At 38.1% G+C, this 21858-nt stretch overlaps 1 protein-coding gene across 3 annotated transcripts in view; it reads left to right on the top strand.

The window, feature by feature from the left end:
• The window catches only part of VIRMA (vir like m6A methyltransferase associated), a 73154-nt gene that overhangs the window by 7808 nt on the left and 43488 nt on the right, over positions 1-21858 (top strand). For 2 of the 3 annotated variants that reach the window (XM_047783596.1, XM_047783599.1), the window contains exons 2-8: positions 1649-1764; positions 7448-7534; positions 9111-9159; positions 11147-11315; positions 16422-16544; positions 17803-18075; positions 19896-21036. In XM_047783596.1, the coding sequence (XP_047639552.1) occupies positions 1649-1764; positions 7448-7534; positions 9111-9159; positions 11147-11315; positions 16422-16544; positions 17803-18075; positions 19896-21036 (1958 nt within the window). The remainder of the gene's footprint in view (positions 1-1648; positions 1765-7447; positions 7535-9110; positions 9160-11146; positions 11316-16421; positions 16545-17802; positions 18076-19895; positions 21037-21858) is intronic. The other variant, XM_047783597.1, reaches the window with a different exon arrangement.

Here is a 21858-nt window from a genome sequence, read left to right on the forward strand (position 1 = left end):
AAATTTAGTCTTTAGTTCACTTGTGCATAGCTCAAGTGTCTGTAGAAGAAGAGTTGTATTGGAAAACAACTAACAATCAGCCTCACTTTGCATTCATCCTGTTTCTTTTACATCTTTGAGATTATAAAAGTACATTTGAATAGTTCATGTTTTATTAAGATTTCTATACCTATATGTTTAATTATGATCTCTGAGTTGTTTTTCCTTTTTGTTTGTGGGTTGCAGCATGCAGTGGCTTGATGTGGAATCTCTCCCAGACCAGGGATTGATCTTGGGCCACAGTGGTGAAAGTGTTAAATGCTAACCACTAGGCCACTAGGGAACTCCCAATTATGATCTCTGAATTTAAAATGCAAAATTGAAAAGTCATCCTCTGTCACATTTTAGGAAAGATTGATTTGTCCAGTCTTTTGGTCTGTTGATTGATATGCACTGTATTCTTTGCAGCTTCAAGTGGCGTTCAGGATTCAGTCTTTCTAAATGTAAATAACATGAACCATTTTTAAAAAACATTTTATTTTATTTTTATTAGAGAACAGTTGAAAATGAACCATTCTTATAAACTTTGGTCACTTAGGTACTGATGGTTGGCTAAACTGCTAGGAAAAGTTGATATAAAATAGTAGTACAGGAGTTCCTGCTGTGGCACAGTGGTTAATGAACGAGGTTTGTCGCTGTGGTGGTACGGGTTCAATCCCCAGCCTGGTGCAGTGGGTTAAGGATCCATTGTTGCCCCAGCTATGGTGTAGGTCAGAGGCGCCTAGCCCAGGAACTTCTATATGCCGTGAGTATGGTCAAAAAAGAAATAAAAGATTGTACAAAAATAATATGAAAAATTTCTTTTTAAATTATTGATCACAAGAGCTACATTTGTCTGATCCTGTGTCAAGTGATATATAGAAATAATAAATGAACTTAAATTAATCTATGTTTTTATAATAAACTCTTAGTTTATGGATTTTTTTCCTTTTTAAAATTTAAGAGAGGGTTCACTTTAACTATTCAGTACCTAGATGGCTTCCCTCAATCCCTTGATATTAAATGGTATGTAAGTTTGGCAAATTAAGCTAATTGTAGAGATCCACAATCTCTCATCTAGTTCAGAAATCCAAAAATGGCAGAAAAATCTGCCCCGAGTTGATTTGGCCATGTGCTCTGGTTTGAACAGACATGATGCTAGTTAAAATCTTTATTTAGTATGAATGTTTTTATATGTGACTCTAGAAATATTAATGTTTTGGTTGCATAGTGCTGCCCCAGGAGCCACTGGGGGTGTTGAGTAATATGCAGTATTTGTATCCTGTTAGCTTTCTAAAAAATTTAAAAAGTCAGGATTTGGAAGAGCATCTGCCTCCAGAGGTTTCCAATAAAGGATTGTAGGTCTGTGTTGGCCTGAGCAGAAACATCAGCAGGGAGGCAGATGCAGAAAATGTTTTAATGCAAATAGATTTAATTACATACATTTTATCATCAGCTGTTTTTAAGAGTGGTTTTTACACCTTTGTAAGTAACATAAGTGTTTTAATGATACAGCATGTATTTTAAGATTATTTGTGACATTCTGAATGAAACAAATTGAAAATGAATAAATTTTGAATAGACAAAGTGTTTTGCTTACAGCATATTCTTCTCTGTCCTTTTCTTAAAGCAAAGTTCTCATATAGATGTGGTTCGTTTTCCATGTGTGGTTTATATCAATGAAGTTCGAGTCATACCCCCAGGAGTAAGAGCTCATAGCAGCTTGCCTGACAATAGAGCATATGGGTAAGTCAGTTTTCTTTTGTAAAAGTATTTTTTACTAGAGATGATCTAGAAACATACTCTTAAATGCAAAAATTTAAGGTAATATTTTGTAAGTAAAAAGAATCTTAAGACTTTATTCATTTATGGTTATATTATGTACATTTGCAATTGACTCTAGGTTTTCTGTATAATCCATATATTTTTATAATAATTGAAAAGAGTGATTATTTGACCTAAATACTAGATTAAATTTTTCCTTCCTTCCTTTTTTTTTTTTTAATTAGTAGAAACAGGTTTATGTTTTCCAAAATATTCTAGGGTCGCACAGTATAGTGGATGAAGTGTTTTTAACCTGGCCTTTTCCTTGAAAATGAATGAGTCTGAATATTTAGAAGTATATCTTTTATAATGTTATTGTGTTTTTTGTTATTTTATAGTATCAGTTTTCATGACTTAATGGTATCTTAACCCAATACTTTTTTTTTTTTTTTTGGTCTTTTTGCCATTTCTTGGGCCGCTTCCGTAGCGTATGGAGGTTCCCAGGCTAGGGGTTTAATCGGAGCTGTAGCCGCCAGCCTATGCCAGAGCCACAGCAACGCAGGATCCGAGCCTCGTCTGCCACCTACGCCACAGCTCACAGCAACACCGGATCCTTAACCCACTGAGCAAGGGCAGGGATTGAACCCGCAGCCTCGTGGTTCCTAGTCAGATTCGTTAACCACTGCGCCACGACGGGAACTCCCGTGTATCTTTTTTTATGAGTATATAGTTTCATGTTAGCCATTAGTTGTACTTAACAAGTGGTTATTTGACCATTGTTACTCTTTCTTAGGCTCTGTGGGAAATAAACTCAATGTAAGACATAGTTCCTGATGTGAAGTTGTTGATAACTTTAACAACTGACATAAAACAGGAATTTGATCTTTGTTGCAATGTAAAAAATTGTCATCTTCTGTTTTTTTTTGTCTTTTGTCTTTTTTGTTGTTGTTGTTGTTGTTGTTGCTATTTCTTGGGCCGCTCCCGCGGCATATGGAGGTTCCCAGGCTAGGGGTTGAATCGGAGCTGTAGCCACCGGCCTACGCCAGAGCCACAGCAACGCGGGATCCGAGCCGAGTCTGCAACCTACACCACAGCTCACGGCAACGCTGGATCTTTAACCCACTGAGCAAGGGCAGGGACTGAACCCGCAACCTCATGGTTCCTAGTCGGATTCGTTAACCACTGCGCCACAACGGGAACTCCATCTTCTGTTTTTAATTATATGAATTGCAGATAAAAGCTAAATTTTGGTTGTAGAAACATGTAATAAATATATCTGTGAGTTTTTATCTAGGTGTTAATCTTATGTGTCATTGCCACATTTCATTACATGCATGCTGTGATGGCTCAGTTTCTATTACATGAAAGCGTTAAGCCAGCTACATAGTGGTGATTGTTATGTTACAAATTCAGAGTTAAGGGCTCATTTCTTCAAAATTGTGAAAAGTAGTTGGTTATTTGTAGAAGTAGGTAGAAAATCTTCAGATGTTTCCAGGTCATTCAAAGGTAAAACAAATATAAAACAAAGCAATAAGAATACTTTTTTTTTGCTTTTGAGGGCTGCACCTGCAACATGTGGAAGTTCCCAGGCTAGGGGTTGAGTCTGAGCTACAGCTTCTGGTTTATACCATAGCCACAGCCATGAGAGGTCCAAGCCTTGTCTTCAGTCTATACCATAGCTCATGGCAAGGCCGTGGATCGAACCTGCATCCTCATGGATACTAGTCAGGTTTGTTTCTGCTGCGCCACAGTGGGAACTCCACAATAAGAATACTTTATTTATTTATTTATTTATTTTGTCTTTTTGCCTTTTCTAGGGTCACTCCCGCGGCATATGGAGGTTTCCAGGCTAGGGGCCTAATCAGAGCTGTAGCTGTTGGCCTAGGCCAGAGCCACAGCAACGCGGGATCCGAGCCACGTCTGCAACCTACACCACAGCTCACGGCAACACCAGATCCTTAACCCACTGAGCAAGGCCAGGGATGGAACCCGCAACCTCATGGTTCCTAGTCGGATTCGTTAACCACTGAGCCACGACGGGAACTCCCAATAAGAATACTTTAATGTTTATAAAGACAGATCATTATAATTGACTTTATAATCTTTTTTTTTTCTTTTTTTTCTTTTTTTTTTTTTTTGCCATTTCTTGGGCCGCTCCCGCGGCATGTGGAGGTTCCCATGCTAGGGGTCTAATCGGAGCTGTAGCTGTCGGCCTAGGCCAGAGCCACAGCAACTCGGGATCCGAGCCACATCTGCAACCTACACCACAGCTCACGGCAACGCTGGATCCTTAACCCACTGAGCAAGGGCAGGGATCGAACCCGCAACCTCATGGTTCCTAGTCGTATTCGTTAACCACTGCACCATGACGGGAACTCCTCTTTTTTTTTTTTTTTTTTTTTCTTTTTAGGGCTGTACTTGAGACATATGGCAGTTCCCAGGGTAGGGGTCAAATTGGAGCTACAGCTGCCGGCCTGCACCACAGCCACAGCAACTTGGGGTCCAAGCTGCGTCTTTGACCTACACAACAGCTCATAGCAATACTGAATCCTTAACCCACTGAGTGAGGCCAGAAATTGAACCCTTATCATCATGGATAGTAGTTGGGCTCATTACCGCTGAACCACAACGGAAATTTCTGATTTCATAATTTTTTTTGCCATGTTTAAGAAAATAAACACTCCGGTTTTATAATTTCTTTCTGCTTTTCTTGTGCGTGTAGGATGGGAAAGATGGAGTAATGATAGTGTATCCAGCAGTCTTCTCTATTCACACCATTTTTGGTCAAGAGAGGTCTGTTGCTGTATAACAAATTACAGCAAATTCAGTAGCCTAATCCCACACTATTTCTGAGGGTCAGGAACCCAGGAGCTGCTTGATTGGCTCATGTTCCCTCATGAGGTTATAACTAAGATAGAGGCCTTGGAATGCAGTCTCAGAAGAATTGACTGAGGCTGAGAAATTTTAGAAGCCTGCTCACATGACTGTTGGCAGATGATTTCCAGTTCTTTGCCAGGAGACCCTTTCTTGAGGTTTGCCTGGGTCACAGCATGGATTCTTCCAGGGCGAGTGATCTAAGAATGAGAATGAGAGAGCATGCCCAAGAAGGAAACCACCGTCACTGTGTTTTATAACTTAATATCAGAAGTGACATACTTCAATATACTGCTTTTATTATATTCTATTGATTTCATATTCTGCCAGGACAGTGTGGGAGGGAGGGTGCGACTATCAAGAAGCAGGGGTTTGGGAGCCATGTTGGAGGCTGGCTGCCACAAGCAGGCAGAATAGATCTCTGCCATTAGCTACAGTGGGTAAGAGTATTTGTTACATTTCCCCTCCTCTCTCTCCTTTTTCTTAGCTGGGGGTGAATGGCAGCTTGTGTTTTAATAATTCCAAATATGAGATTATTATTGGAAACAACTTAAACACAATATGTTATAGAACAGTAATACAAATGTAAGATGCTGGGAAGCCTGAAATCTCAAGGTTGAAAGTCATGTCAGAGATCAAATGATATTTGTGCAGCATACTTTATGATAGTTATTTTCCTCATTGTAAAATTAAAGTCCTTATGGAGTTCTCTTGTGGCACAGCAAGTTAAGGATCTGACAGTTGTTACTACAGTGGCTCAAGTTAAATCCCTGGCTTGGCAACTTCAACATGCTGTGGGTTTGGCTAAATCAAAATAAAAACAAAGATCTTTTTAATCCTTCTATTCTGAGAGAGGGCGAATCTTAACATTTGATGCATTGTGTTTTTAAGTTTGTATATGTGTGTTTTTATGTGTTTTGTTATTTTTTTGTAGAAGTGGTGTCTTATATGAGGCTAGGTTTTAGAGTCAGCAAGTTTTTTAAGATCAACGTCTAGTGCAGTCAAATTATGGTAGATTAATTAAATCACTTTTCAGTGCTAGGTACCTGAATCTTTGGTGCCTCCAGAGGAAAGAATTTACATTTCAGCCCTTTTTCCCTTCCTTGAGATATTGGAGGCCAGGGTCTGGTTTGAAGTGGAAGGATAGGAGAGAGAGATGAGAGTTGTTGAGCATGTATGTTGAATTTGGGTAAGGTAAATACCTGGTGCCGCTCTGACCCCGTTGTATACTATTCTTTGTATTCTTTTATTTCATTTAACATTATGTTGGGAGTACTTCACATCACTTAATTTTATTTGAAAATACAGTTTCTAGTGACTGCAGAATCTTGTTTTTTTTTTTGTCTTTTGTCTTTTGTCTTTTTAGGGCCACACCCACGGCATATGGAGGTTCCCAGGCTAGGGGTCGAATTGGAGCTGTGGCTGCCAGCCTGTGCCACAGCCCACAGCAACGCTGGATCCTTAACCCACTGAGTGAGGCCAGGGATTGAACCTGCAACCTCCTGGTTCCTAGTCGGATTCGTTTCTGCTGCGCCATGATGGGAACTCCATGACTGTGGAATCTTAACAAATGAATGTACCATCATTTACTTGGCTAGTTCCTAATGTGGGGACCATTAGATGGTTTTTAGTTTTCAAATTATTAGTATAATGAATCTCCTGCTGGGGAAAAAAAAACAAAACTTTGCACATCAGTATTTCCATAGAAACACTTTGTAGATAAAAGTATTTCTGGCAAATGGTGTCAACATTTTTTGTCTCCTGAATTTTATTGCCATATTGTCTTTCAGAAGGATCACACCTGTTTGTACTTCTACCAGAAGTGCATAAGGGAATCTCTGATAGTACTGTGAGCATTACACTTTTTGCCATTTGAATTTTTTCTTTTTTTGCTCTTTTTTTGCTTTTCAGGGCTGCGCTTGTTCCCAGGCTAGGGGTGGAATCAGAGCTGTAGCTGCCCTCTTACACCACAGCCACAGCAACTTGGGATCGAAGCCGTGTCTGTGACCAACACCACAGTTCACAGCAACACCGGATCCTTAGCCCACTGGGCAAGGCCAGGGGTCGCACCTGAGTCCTCATGGATGCTAGTAGTATTTGTTACTGCTGAGCCACATCGGGAGCTCCAAATTAGTTGAATCTTGGTTCTTGTTAATAGAATAATGATATGAAGAATTATAAAACTAGATAGCACAATTAGTTAGCACATGCTGTTAAAGTACATTAAAATTTTAAAATATTTATGTGTTTGAAAATGGTCCAAGTAGCAGGTGAAAGATATCTAATGGCTACTTTTTTTTTTTGGTCTTTTTTTTGTCTTTTACTAGGACCGCACCCGCAGCATGTGGGGGTTCCCAGGCTAGGGGTCCAATCAGAGCTGTAGCCAACAGCCTACGCCAGAGTCACAGCAACTTGGGATCTGAGCCTCATCTGCAACCTATACCACAGCTCAAGGCAACACCGGATCCTTAACCCGCTGAGCCAGGCAAGGGATCGAACCTGCAACCTCATGGTTCCTACTCGGATCCATTAACTACTGAGCCACGATGGGAACTCCTATAATTTTTTTAATAATACTCAAAGTGAATAGTTGACTTCTTGAGAATTGGATGTGAATAAAATTTCAGAAAATATTGTAGTTAACTCTGTTTTTATTATTTAATTTTAAATCTTAAGAATATTGTATATTAATTCTAGAATTGATCTTAAATTTGTACCTACTTTGTTTTTTGTTTTAATTTAGGGACTGATAATTATAAAGGCTGACATTTCAATTCTGTTTCATTTACAGGGAGACATCACCACACACATTTCAATTAGACTTATTCTTTAACAATGTAAGCAAACCAAGTGCCCCAGTTTTCGATAGGTTGGGAAGGTATGTACTTACTAGGTAATTTTATCAGAAACTCATAAGTTAGAAAATAAAACCTTTTTATTCATTAGATAGAAAAAAAAGGCTACATATGGTGATAGACCCAGGAACTCAGGGCTTAATTTTTTCAATTGACAATATTAAGAAAATATCAAGTTCCTAAGAAGATGTTGGGTTTATTTTTAAAATAAAATTGTAAATGTGTGAAACATTAGCCATGTTTTATTTGTTTTTTATTAATGTATGCATTTCATAAACATATCACATGATTTGATAATAACCTAATTAGTAAACAATTCTATTTTGAATTCTTTTTTTTTTTTTTTGTCGTATCTTTCTTTAGGGCCTCACCTGTGGCATATGGAGGTTCCCAGGCCAAGGGTCCAGTCGGAGTTTACCTGCTGGCCTATGCCACAGCAGCGTCGGATCCGAGCCGCGTCTGCAGCCTACACCACGGCTCACGGCAGTGCCAGATCCTTAACCCACTGAGCGAGGCCAGGGATTGAACCCGCAACCTCATGGTTCCTAGAGGATTCCTTTCTGCTGTGCCACGACGGGAACTCCTGTGTTTTGATTCTTAAACTAAATAAACACATTGAGATTTTGTTTTTTTTTTTTACATTACACTAGTGTGTAATTTAAAATTCTGTAGTTACGTTTTTGTAAAATGAGAATTTTGTTAATAGCCCCCATTTTGATTTATTTAATACATACTAGGTATTACTAATACCATTTGTTTTGATATCTGCAAAATAACCATTAAATGGATTACTCAGTTATAAAATAAAAAATTTTTAAAGGCATGTTAAACATGGAAATTTTTCTGTTCCTCTCAGGAATTAAGTTTTTTAGACTTTGCTTTTTTTTTTATTGATTCTTCACTCACTTATTAAATTACATTGATAATTTAACTTTTGAAAAAATTTTATTTTATTTACTTATTTAGTTATTGCTTTTTTAGGGCTGCACTCGTGATATATGGAAGTTTCCCAGCTAGGGGTCGAATCAGAGCCTGCACCACAGCCACAGCAACCTACAGCACAGCTCATGGCAGTGCCAGATTCCATGAGTGAGGCCAGGGATCAAACCCGCATCCTCATGGATACTAGTTGGATTTGTTTCTGCTGTGCCATGATAGGAATGCCAGCCTTTTTTCATTTAAACGAAGGGAACCTAGATAATCTGAAGTGGCCAATGTTTAATACTAGAGAATGTTTTTCTTATGTCAGTACGTGCCTGATAAAAATAGATACTTTTTGAAAATTTTGATTCTGGTATATACTTTTTTTTTTTCCGAAGACTAAATGCTGTAATTCTCTACCCTGGCTGTACGTTAGAATTACCTGGGGTGCTTTTAAACAAATATTGATACCCACATTCACCTCAAAGCAGTTAAATCAGAATCTCTGGGGCTTGGGGGGGGGGCTTGTCTTATACTTTTTCTTGATATTTAAATGAGGGTGGTTTATTAAAACAAAAACCAAGCATTTAATTAAAATATATGAATGTAGAAAAGCTTCTTCAAAAACTATGATGTTCGGTGTTTGAGCCTATTTATTTATTCCTACTCTTTTGGCAGCCTGGAATATGATGAGAATACTTCCATCATCTTCAGACCCAACTCAAAGGTAATTGTGGACATCAGTTTTCAACTTATTTCCACTGTTGTTTTCACATCCATTCAGAGCTTTTGACCCAGATAAACCAGTGATGCAGAATGTTAGCTTACTTGGTTTTAGTTTTGCAGAATGACATCATTTTTTATCTGATTCCTCTTGTATTCCAGAAGCTATTTTAAAATGGAGTAAAGACATTGTAATGCTATTTTCTACTCATATAGCTCTTTTTTTCTAATTTTATTCTTGGGTCAGGAAGAAGCCAGCATCTGTGCTTTTCCTTCTTTCATTTAGGTGGGCAACTTGAGAAGATGACAGGCAGGTAAATTATTATTAGGTATCATTGTACTTTAATTAAGGTTTCTTTTCTGTCTTTTTTTTTTTTTTTTTTTTAACAGCTGTACTTGCGGCATATGGTAGTTCCTGGGCAAGGGATTGAATTCAAGCTGCAGCCGTGACCTATGCCACAGCTCAGGCAATGCTGGATCCTTAACCCACTGTGCTGGGCCAGGAATTGAACCTGTGCCTCTGCAGTGACCTGACTCGCTGCAATTGGATTCTTAACCCACTGCACCACAGTGGAAACTCCAAGGTTCCTTTTAAAATACATATTTCATACTTTTTCCTTGCATGTCAAAAGTATGCTTTTTTCTTGATATACCAAGTGCCAGTCTAAAAGATCTAAATCATGGAAGACCCAAACTCCAAAAATAATTGTGATCTAGTTTGGGAATACTCATCCTACTTGTTTGTTTTTGGTAAGAGATGAGTATTTAATCCTCTGCAGTTTGTTTAGACTAAAAATTATCTTCTTTACCTATTTATCTTCCTTCCAATGAGTTTGTTAATCTGTGGGCATAGTCTTGGAACCTTTCTTTTGGTCCCCAGTTTCCCTTTGCTAGAGTTTGACTAGGAAGGAGAATAATGGTTTCTTTCTTCCTCTAGAAGGAATACCATCACCACTTATTATTTCATCTTTACCCAGCATTGTAGAATGGGAGAGCTCAGAAATCAGGGCTTTGGTTTCTAGTCCAGGTTCTTCTCCTGACATTCATTTTCTGATTTATTGATAATGTTCACTCTGATTACTTCTCATAGCTATTGTGAAGATAGAATGGTTAATGTAGTTAAGCTCTGGAAAAAAAGTCATTTTTATAAGGAAATATTAATGGTTAATGGCATTGATAAGGTCTTTGATCTTTTTAGGATAAGTTTATTTGCAAAAACAATTTGTTTAATGCCTCTGGTTACCATTTTAAATACAGTGTAGGTACATAAAATATACCTGCATGTATGATTGGTCATGTAAAAAGAATGCTGTATAATTTTATGGGCTTTATAATGGCTTTATAATAATTTGTACTTTTGTGTGCCTTCATGACCCCTGTAACTATTTGGGTTTAATTTATTAATTGGCAGTAACTCTTAATTTCATTTTCATTTATCTTCTCTTGGTTGGGAAGCTGGTTGTGCTTTTTATTTATTTATTTATTCATTTTTTTTGTCTCTTTAGGTCCATGCCTGCGCCATATAGAGGTTTCCAGGCTAAGGGTTGAATCGGAGCTGTAGCTGCCAGCCTATGCCACAGCCACAGCAATGCCAGATCCGAGCCGCGTCTGCAACTATAGCTCACTGCAACACTGGATCCTTAACCCACTGAGCTAGGCCAGGAATGAAACCTGGGTCCTCATGGATACTAGTCAGATTTGTTTCCACTGAGCCACGATGGGAACTCCTTGTTGTGATTTTTGAGTAGGATTGGCTAAAGTATAGGATTGGGGAGATGTAGACTTGAGACAGTTTTAGGTTTGGTAGCTCTGGAGGGCCATATAAAAGTTGTGCCTCTGGGTGGATTTCCACCAGTAGTGACCTTTGCATTTTCAACATACATTGAAAGACTTTAGTTGAATCATAAAGTAACTTGATATCAGTTTATTTCTGATATGTTAAAACCTTAGTTTGTAAGATATCTCTTCCCTTCCCTCTCTCAAAAAATCAGGTGAATACTGATGGTTTGGTGCTAAGAGGCTGGTATAACTGTCTGACACTGGCAATATATGGATCAGTGGATAGAGTCATAAGTCATGATAGAGACTCTCCACCACCTCCACCTCCACCTCCACCACCTCCCCAGCCACAGCCAAGTTTGAAAAGGAATCCAAAACATGGTGAGAATTTCAAATTTGCTTTTTTAGTGATGCTTATGTTCATTATAGTAGGAAAAGGTAATTCAAAGAGCTCTTCTACCTTTCGAATCTTGTTTAATGCTTACAGGTTATTTCTCAGTCTCCCATTCTTGCCTAGGAGAGTTTCTTTTTTTATTGAAGTGGTTGTATTTTATTTTCTTCCGCTACCTTCCCAGATGCTTTTTTAATTGGCCTGAAGTTTTTTTTTTTTTTTTTCCGTTTAAAATATGTAAATGATCCATAGTTACTTGTGGTTTACTGTGAAGATTTCTCTAAAAGAATTGAAGAATAGGCAATAAATTTGGTATATGTTTTGGAATACTCATGTTAATAGTATTTGTTTTTTCAGGACTACATTTCACATTTGCTTAGGCATCTAAATTTTAGCTAAGGCAGATTTTCCCATTCTTGAGAATCTTTTGCTCATTAACTTGAGACAAGAAAAATGAAAATAGACTCCAGTGACTTTCCTTTTATGAAACAGGTGGCTGGACTCATGTTTCCCAGGGTCTCTTTTCCTCACTCAGTGTTACTCATTGTAAGCTGTTCAAAAAGGAGATTTGGGAATAAATTCTGAAGTACTTTTTTTTTTCCTCCTTTTTATGGCTGCACCCATGGCATATGGAGGTTCCCAGGTTAGGGATCAAATAGGAGCTGCAGCTGCCAGCCTATACCACAGCCGCAGCAACACAGGATCCAAGCCACATCTCCCACCTACATAGCTCACAGCAACGCTGGATCCTTAACCACTGAGCTAGGGCAGGGATCAAACCCACATGGATACTAATTGGGTTCATTACTTCTCAGCCACAACAGGAACTCCCATTGGTGGTTATTTTTAGATTTGCACGTATAAGAGGGACCATATGATATTTGACTTTCTCTGACTTATTTCACATAGCGTTGTGGCCTCAAGGTCCATGTTGTTGCAAATGGCAAGGCTTATTTCCTTTTTTATTGCTGAATAACATTCCATTGTACATTGGAAATATTTTTTTGATGAGGTAGAGCATTTTTTTATGTACCTGTTGGCTATCTCTATGTCTTCTTGGAAAAATGTCTGTTCAGATCTGCCCATTTTTTAATAGGGTTGTTTTGTTTTGTTTTCTCTTGAGTTAAACAAGTTTTCTTCTCTTAAAAATTTTTTTTTTTTTATCTTTTAATGTTTTATGGCAACAGTCATGGCACATGGAAGTTCCTGGGCCAGTGTTTGAATCTGAGCCACAGCTGTGACATACACCAGATCCTTTAACGCACTGCACTGGGTCAGGGATTGAATCCCTACCTCCATAGAGGTTTGAGCTGCTTCAGTCAGATTCCCCCCCCCCCCCAGGGCCACAGATGTGGCATATGGAAATCCCTAGCCAAGGATTGGCTGAGCCACTGCTGTGACCTACACCACAGCTGTGGAAATGCCAGATCCTTAACCCACTGCACTGGGCTGGGGATTGAACCCTTGCTGCCACAGAGACACTGCCACGTCTTAATCTGCTGCACCACAGTGGGAGGTTCTGGACATTTTATCTTTATTAATTCTTCCAGTCTATGGGCAGAATATCTTTTCATTTATTTGTGTCTCCTTCAGTCTCTTTCATTAATGTCTTGTGGTTTTGAGCATACATATCTTTTATATCTTTGGTTAAATTTATTCTTAGGTATGTTATTCTTTTTGATAAAATTGTAAAAGGGATTGTTCTCTTAAAATCTCTTTCTCATAGTTCATTATTGGTGTATAGAAATGCAACCAATTTTTGTATATTGATGTTACATCCTACAGATTGACTGTATTGATCAGTTCAATAGATTTTTTTTTTGATCGTGTCTTTAGTGTTTTCTATATGTAATACAAGTTTCCCTTGTTATCTGAAAGTAGAGTGTTCCTACGAAACCTTTTGTAAGCCAAAAAGGAATAAAATGAAGGAACAGTTACTTTAGGATGTGTCTTGCTAATGGACGCAGAAAATAAATTGAGATAAAGCAGATGCTCACAGACATAATTCAAAGCTATGGCGACTTAATGCTGAGATGCTGAGTGTAGCTGCTGGGGAAAGAACTTGGCAATACTACTTGCTCCTTAGGATTATACTGCCTCCGTAGTAACTCACTGCCAAACAAATGCTTAACACTTATTATCACTTTTCACATTTTTTTCTAAAAGAGAAAGAAGTGAAAATCCTCTTTGGAATTTTTTTTTTTGTCTTTTTGTCTCTTTAGGGTGGCACCTGCAGCTTATGGAGGTTCCCAGGCTAGGGATTGAATGGGAGCTGAAGCTGCTGGCCTATGCCACAGCCACAGCAACACACGATCCAAGCTGTGTCTGCAACCTACATCACAGCTCACGGCAACGCCAGATCCTTAACCTACTGAGTGAGGCCAGGGATCGAACCCGAGTCCTCCTGGATGATAGTCGGGTTCATTAACCACTGAGCCATGATGGGAACTCCTGGATTTATTTTGACAGTGAAAACAGATACTAATATAGGTCTTTTGTTAAAGTAAACTTTCGAAAAGCAGGGTATGCCTCTGTCTTGTTATCTGCAAAGAGTGATAGTTTTATGTCTTTTTAAATTTGGATGCCTTTTATTTCTTTTTCTTGCCTAATTGCACTAGTTAGGACTTCCAACACTACATTGAGTAAAAGCAGCAAGAACAGGTATCCTTGTCTTGTTCTTGATCTTAGAGAAGAAGCTTTTAGCTTTTCATCATTGAGAGTGATGTTAGCTATGGGCTTGTCATATACAACCTTTATTATGGTGAGGTACATTCCCTCTATACCCACTCCTTTGAGAGTATTTATCATAAATGGATTTGAATTTTGTCCAGTGGTTTTTCTGCATCTGTGGAGTTGACTAATGTGCAGGTGTTGAACTGCTGTTGCATCCCTTGGAATAAACCCCACTTAATCACAACGTGTGATCCTTTTAATGTATTATAGAATTTGGCTCGCTGATATTTTGTTGAGGATTTTTGCATGTATATTTATCAGGGATATTGGCTTATAACTTTCTTCACTTTAGGCATCTTTGTCTGGTTTTGACATTAGGGTAATGCTAGACTTGTAGAGGAGTGTGGAAGATTGAGAAGGATTGGTATTAATTCTTCTTTGAATGTTTGGTAGAATTCACCAGTAAAGCCATATGGCCTCTGACTTTTGTTGTGAGGAGGGTTTAGATTACTGATCCAATCTTCTTACAGTAATTGGTCTGTTCAGATATTATAATCATGGTTCTGCCTTAGTAGGTTGTATATTTCTAGGGGTATATACATTTCTTTTAGGTCCTCTAATTTGTTGGTGTATAATTGTTTATAGTAGCCTCTTATGAGCCTTTGTATTTTGGTGGTATCAGTTGTAATATCTCTACTTTCATTTCTGATTTCATTTTTTTTTTGTCTTTTCGTGTTTTCTGTGGCCACTCCCGAGGCATATGGGGGTTCCAAGGCTAGGGGTCTAATCGGAGGTGCAGCTGCTGGCCTATGCTAGGGCCACAGCAACATGGGATCCAAGCCGAGTCTGCAACCTACACCACAGCTCATGGCAATGTCAGATCCTTAACCCACTGAGCAAGGCCAGGGATCAAACCCGAAACCTCATGGTTCCTAGTTGAATTCGTTAACCACTGAGCCACAACGGGAACTCCTCATTATTCTTTTCTATTGTGTCTAGTCTTATCACAGTGTCTGACATGTATGTTACTTATGTATAGTTAGTCTAAGTTTTGTTGAATTTACTGACTTGTTTGAAAATGAAATAAAATGGCAGTTCCCATTGTGACTCAGTGGTAACAGCCTGATTAATATCCATGAGGATGCAGGTTCAATCCCTGGCCTTGCTCAGTGGGTTAAGGATCTGTAGTTACTGTGAGTTGTGGTGTAGGTCACAGGTGCAGCTTGGATCCCGAATTGCTGCAGCTGTGGTGTAGGCCAGCAGCTATAGCTCCAATTCAACCCCTAGCCTGGGAACCTCCAATTGCCTTTAGTGAGACCCTAAAAAGACCGGAAAAAACAAACACAGAGAGAGATGTAAAATGAACACTTAAGCTCATATATTGTACATATGTTTGTGTATATGTGTATATGTTTTTAACTTTTTATTTTGAAATAGTTGTAGATTTACAGGATACTACAAAGAAATGTATAGGGAAGTCCTGTGCGCTCTTCCCCAGGTTCCCCCAGTGTTAACATCTTTTACAACTCTAGTACAGTATCAAAACAAAATTAGCATTGTTACAGTCTGTAGAGCTTGTTCAGATTTCACCGTTTATTCACGTACTTATGTGTTTGTGTGTGTAGAGCTCTTTGTAATTTTATGTCATGTCTAGCTTCGTGTAACCATTACTGAAGTTAAGTTTTTTTTTTTTTTTGGCCACTAAGCAAGGCCAGAAATTGAACCTGCATCCTCATGGATACTAGTCGGTTTTGTTATCACTGAGCTGTGACGGGAACTCTGCAGTTCAGATTCTTGATTGTATCATCAAAAGATTCCCTGGCGTTACCTCTTTGTAGCCACACACATCTTATCTGTTCTAATCTTTGGCAATCAATGATCTAGTCTCTGTCTCTGTAATTATTTCATGAATATTACCAAAAAATGGAATCATGAAGTTGGAATCAAGACATTGAGATTGGCATTTTTCATTCAGCATAATTTCTTTGAAGTTTATCTACTTTTTGTATTAGTAGATCATCCTTTATTGTTGTTGAGTAGTAATACATAGTATAGATGTATTATAGTTTATTTAACTGTTCAGTCATTGAGGGACATTTATTGTATAGTGTCCAGTTTTTGACTTTTGCAAATAAAGCTATTGTGAGCATTCGTTACATCTTTCTTTCAGGAAAATAAGTCTCCATTTCTCTGGAATAATGCACAAAAGTTATATACGTTATATTTTGGCATATGGGAACTCAGAAATTTTAACTTTCCCCATACAAATTAATTCACAAAATTTCTGTTAGACATCAGAAAGGAAAAGTTTATAAATTCTGAAGATGAAAACTCAAATGATGAATAGCATTTTTTTGTCCTGCATTTGTTTTCACTATACTTTAATAATTTGAAAGTTCTTTTTCTGTCTCTAATAAAACTAGCTGATGGGGAGAAGGAAGATCAATTTAATGGAAGCCCTCCAAGACCACAGCCAAGGGGACCGAGAACTCCGCCAGGACCCCCTCCACCTGATGATGATGAAGATGATCCCTTACCATTGCCAGGTAGAAAAAATATTAATGGTACCTTTTTTTTTTTTTTTTTGTCTCTTGCCTTTTTAGGGTCACACCTGCAGCATATGGAGATTCCCAGGCTAGGGGTCGAACCAGGGCTACAGCTGCCGGCCTATATCACAGCCACAGCAACGCGGGATCCGAACCGCATCTTGGACTTACACCACAGCTCACAGCAATGGATCCTTAACCCACTGAGCGAGGCCAGGGATCGAACCCACAACCTCATGGTTCCTAGCCGGATTCGTTAACCACTGAGCCATGACAGGAACTCCAAGATTAATGTTTTTTTTGGGTTTTTTTTTTTTGTCTTTTTGCCATTTCTTGAGCCGCTCCCGCAGCATATGGAGGTTCCCAGGCTAGGGGTCGAATCGGAGCTATAGCTGCTGGCCTACGCCAGAGCCACAGCAACGTGGGATCCGAGCCGAGTCTGCAACCTGTACCACAGCTCACGGCGACGCCAGATCCTTAACCCACTGAGCAAGGCCAGGGATGGAACCCGCAACCTCATGGTTCCTAGCCGGATTTGTTAACCACTGAGCCACAACGGGAACTCCCAAGATTAATGTTAATAGTACTTTTTGATTAAAGAAAAAAAAATTTAGATGCTGGTAATCAAATCTTAATGAATTTGTCCTGCCCCCATCCTGTGCAGTGTTTTCTTGCAGTTTTTTTTGTTGGCACGTGAACTTGTTTTAAAAAAAAAAATAGAATGTTAATGTGCTATAGCAGTATGTACAGAACAGCACTAGTATGTACATAAAATGTAAGACTTGGAAGAGATAAAAATCTGTATATTTACTTAATAGCTAAAAAGAAGATTATTGTATTAGAACATAAAATAGCATACTTTATTAATTCTCACTGTATAAGGTTGTGCAGTGTATATTCTTAATATTTTTTCGAAGCAAATAATTCTACTGCTATCTGTTTATTTATTTATTGCTTTTTTTTTAGGGCCGTACCCACAGCATATGGAGATTCCCAGGCCAGTTGAAGGACAGCTCACGGCAACGCTGGATCCTTAACCCACTGAGCAAGGCCAGGGATCGAACCTGAGACCTCATGGCTGCTAGTCAGATTCATTAACCACTGAGCCATGACAGGAACTCCTCTACTACTTTTTAAAAAACAGTGTTTATGAGCTAAGTCATCCATGATGTCATTAAGTAGTTGTGATACCCAGTCCTTCTGCCTCATGTTATTTAAGCCATTAAAATAATCTGTGCCTTAAATCTCAATTTTTTAGTGTCTGGTGACAAGGAAGAAGATGCTCCTCATAGAGAAGATTACTTTGAGCCCATTTCTCCTGATCGGAATTCTGTTCCCCAGGAAGGTCAATATTCTGATGAAGGAGAAGTAGAAGAGGAACAGCAAGAGGAAGTAGAAGATGATGAAGATGATGGGGATGTAGAGGAAGAAGAGGATGAGGATGAGGATGATCGCCATACAGTAGATAGTATCCCTGAAGAGGAAGAGGAAGATGAAGAGGAGGAAGGTGAAGAAGATGAAGAAGGTGAAGGTGGGTTAAATTAGCTAGGGCTTCTTGGTTTTAAGTGCTAGAAACTAGCTTGATGTAGCTTTGAGCAATGCAAAAGAATTTATAGCAGAGATAAATGGCTTTCAAGAAATCCAAGAATCAGTTTGTAGCTGGTCCTCAAGACTTGACTAAAACTGGGATTTCCATCCTTGCTTTGTGTTTCTAGTTTATATTCTGTTAACTATTATATTTCTGTTCACGCTCTATCTTTGATCTTCTCTCTTAACCAGCCAACCTAAACTACGTGGCTATATCTGAGATTCATTTCCAATTTTCTGGGAGAGATACTCTGTTTGTCTTGCTGTGGTATCAGCTGCCCTCTGATAAAATTGGCTTTGTCCAGGGAAGCAGGGATATGCAGTAAATACATGGTGATTAGGGATTTGGTAGTCTCTTTTCAGAGTAAGGATTGGTTTTTTAAGCTGAATGGAATTCCTAAATATGTCTGCAACCTAGGTATTTTGGCAGAATGCTACATTATTTTTAGAAATTCATGGAGTTCCCTTCATGGCTCAGTGGTTAACGAATCCGACTAGGAACCATGAGGTTGTGGGTTCTATCCCTGGCCTCGCTCAGTGGGTTAAGGATCCAGCACTGCTGTGAGCTGTGGTGTAGATTGCAGATGTGGCTCAGATCCTGCGTTGCTGTGGCTGTGGTGTAGGCTGGCGGCTATAGCTCTGATTCGATCTCTAGCCTGGGAACCTCCATATGCCGCGGGTGTGGCCCTAAAAAGCAAAAAATAAATAAATAAATAGAAATTCAGAAGGAGAAAAATCTCAATTACATAGGGATGTATGGCAGTATGATGCAGTCCTTTAATTAGGCTTTATTTTTCCTTTGAAAGCAAAAAGAGATATTCAAACTAATTGGTTCTTAATTTGTCCGAGAAATAGAATGTAACATTAAAGCATTTATGTAGAGTGACAGCTCATACACCTTAAGAAAATTTTGTTTTGGCAAAGTTGAGCACTTTATTTTCTTTATCTTTCTTTTTCAGCCTCACCATTGCATATGGAAGTTTCTGGGCCAGCGATTGAATCCAAGCCACAGTTGCAACCTATGCCACATTTGTGGCAATGCCAGATCCTTAACCCACTGTGGCACAGTCGGAACTCCTAAATGAACAAATTTTTGGAGTTCCCTGGTGGCCTAGCAGTTGGAGATCTGGTGTTGTCACTGCTCTGGCTTGGGTTTGATCTCTGGCCTGGAAACTAAAAAAAAAAAGAAAAAAATGTTAAAAAAAATGAACAAATTTTCTTTAAAATGTAGTCAGAACTGTGAAACTGTGTGACAGTCAAGGCAGAGAAGTAAAAATTAAGGAATATGAAATTCGTGTTATAAAAAGAACCTAGAATGTTTTTCCTGAAAATATTTGATCTAGCTTTGTAATTATGATATTCTTAGTTAATTTAATAATTTCGGCCCATCAGTTAATTTTTCCCATCTGAAAAATAACTTTCTCTTGAGGGCAAGCTTAATTTCTTCGCTCCTGGGAGAGGTATTTTTGGATGTTTTTGAAACATTTCTAATTTTATTGCTGTGAGGAAAAGTTCTGTAGCAGAGTTAGTTGTAAAGGTAAATGGACATAACAGATTTTACTTATGAAGTTTCTTCATGATTATTAGAAATTGTAAAATGCTAGTAATTGTTGATAAGATATTGGGACAGAAGTTCATTTTATTGAGAAATCATTAATTCTTATTTTTTGCCATATTATTTAAACAATTTTTTTGACTAACCAGATTTTTTTACATTGAGCAACAATGATGTAACAATTAAACATTATTCAAACTAATTTTTAGGGGATGATGGTTATGAACAAATTTCCAGTGATGAAGACGGAATTGCTGACTTGGAACGTGAAACATTTAAGTATCCAAACTTTGATGTTGAATATACTGCCGAAGACTTAGCTTCAGTTCCTCCTATGACATATGATCCATATGACAGGGAGCTTGTACCACTCTTATACTTCAGCTGTCCATACAAGACTACTTTTGAAATTGAAATCAGTAGATTGAAGGATCAAGGTCCAGATAAAGAAAATTCAGGGGCAATAGAAGCCTCAGTGAAGTTAACTGAACTGTTGGATTTGTATCAAGAAGATAGAGGTGCAAAATGGGTAACAGCTTTAGAAGAAATTCCAAGTTTAATAATAAAAGGATTAAGTTATTTGCAGTTGAAAAACACAAAACAAGATGCCCTCGATCAGTTGGTAGACTGGACCATGCAAGCTTTAAATTTACAAGTAGCCCTTCGCCAACCCATTGCCTTAAATGTCCGACAACTCAAAGCTGGGACCAAGTTAGTGTCCTCACTAGCGGAATGTGGGGCTCAAGGAGTCATGGGACTGCTACAAGCAGGAGTGATCAATGGATTATTTGAGCTCCTGTTTGCTGATCATGTCTCATCTTCCCTTAAGTTAAATGCATTTAAAGCTCTGGACAGCGTCATTAGTATGACAGAAGGAATGGAAGCTTTTTTAAGAAGTAAGCAGAGTGAAAAAAGTGGCTATCAAAAACTTGTGGAGCTCATACTTTTAGATCAGACTGTGAGGGTTGTCACTGCTGGTTCAGCTATTCTTCAGAAATGTCATTTCTATGAAATTTTGTCAGAGATTAAAAAACTTGGTGATAATTTAGCAGAGAAGACTTCTTCTGTTCCTAACCACAGTGAACCCGATCATGATACAGATACTGGACTTGAGAGAACAAACCCAGACTATGAAAATGAGGTAGACGCTTCAATGGATATGGATCTTTTGGAATCCTCAAATATAAGTGAAGGGGAAATAGAAAAGCTTATTAGCCTCCTAGAGGAAGTTTTTCATTTAATGGAAACTGCACCTCATACAATGATCCAGCCTCCTGTTAAGTCTTTCCCAACCATGGCACGTATTACTGGACCACCAGAGAGAGACGATCCATACCCTGTTCTCTTTAGGTAAGACATTTTTGGCTTTGGGAAATAATATTACATTTATTAGTGGCAGTTTTATGTGGTTGTTTTTAATTAGGTAATGCATAAGGATACTTGATATTTCAAAATAAGTTTTATTAATACTTAAAGTAGTAATAGCAACTTAATAATAATCACAAGAACCTACTGTATATCATGGGAAATCTCAGTAGTTTGTAATAACCTGTATGGGGAAAAAAAAGTATATATATATATATGTATGTGTAACTGATTTACTTTGCTGTACACCTGAAAATAGTACAACATTGTAAGTCAACTATATGCCAATAAGATTTTAAAAATATATGATCAGTATGTTATATATGTATGCAAATATAAAACCGTGAAAAAGATAGTAATCAACAACAGTGCTTATATAAACCTGTCTGAGCAAGAATAAATAAGAAACTGCCCGAGAGGCTTCTCGGAAGGTAGTACAAAGAGGATGGCATGAAAAGGAGAGAACTTTTCTGTGTAAACCTCTTTACCTTATCACTCTAATGCATTGTAAATTAAACTGTTAGTTTACTAAATTAATTTTACAGTCCTGGTTAAAGATATATTAAAGGTTCAGTTACCACTTGTTTTTGCCGTCTAACTTTTTAGTTACCTCTTGGTACAATTTTACCGTTATTAAGTACCCACAGTAGATTTTTTAAATTTTGTTATAATTTTTGAGAATTTCTTTTTTGGTGTTTTGCCAGTAAGTAATTTTTTAGGTAATGTAAAAAATTACATTTTGATTTTATTCCTTATTTCTGTGGTTATTTTTTTGCCTTGCTTTGGAGCATAATGTATTAACAGAAA

This window comes from Phacochoerus africanus, chromosome 6 (assembly GCF_016906955.1).
Source record: "Phacochoerus africanus isolate WHEZ1 chromosome 6, ROS_Pafr_v1, whole genome shotgun sequence".
Classification (NCBI taxonomy): domain Eukaryota; kingdom Metazoa; phylum Chordata; class Mammalia; order Artiodactyla; family Suidae; genus Phacochoerus; species Phacochoerus africanus.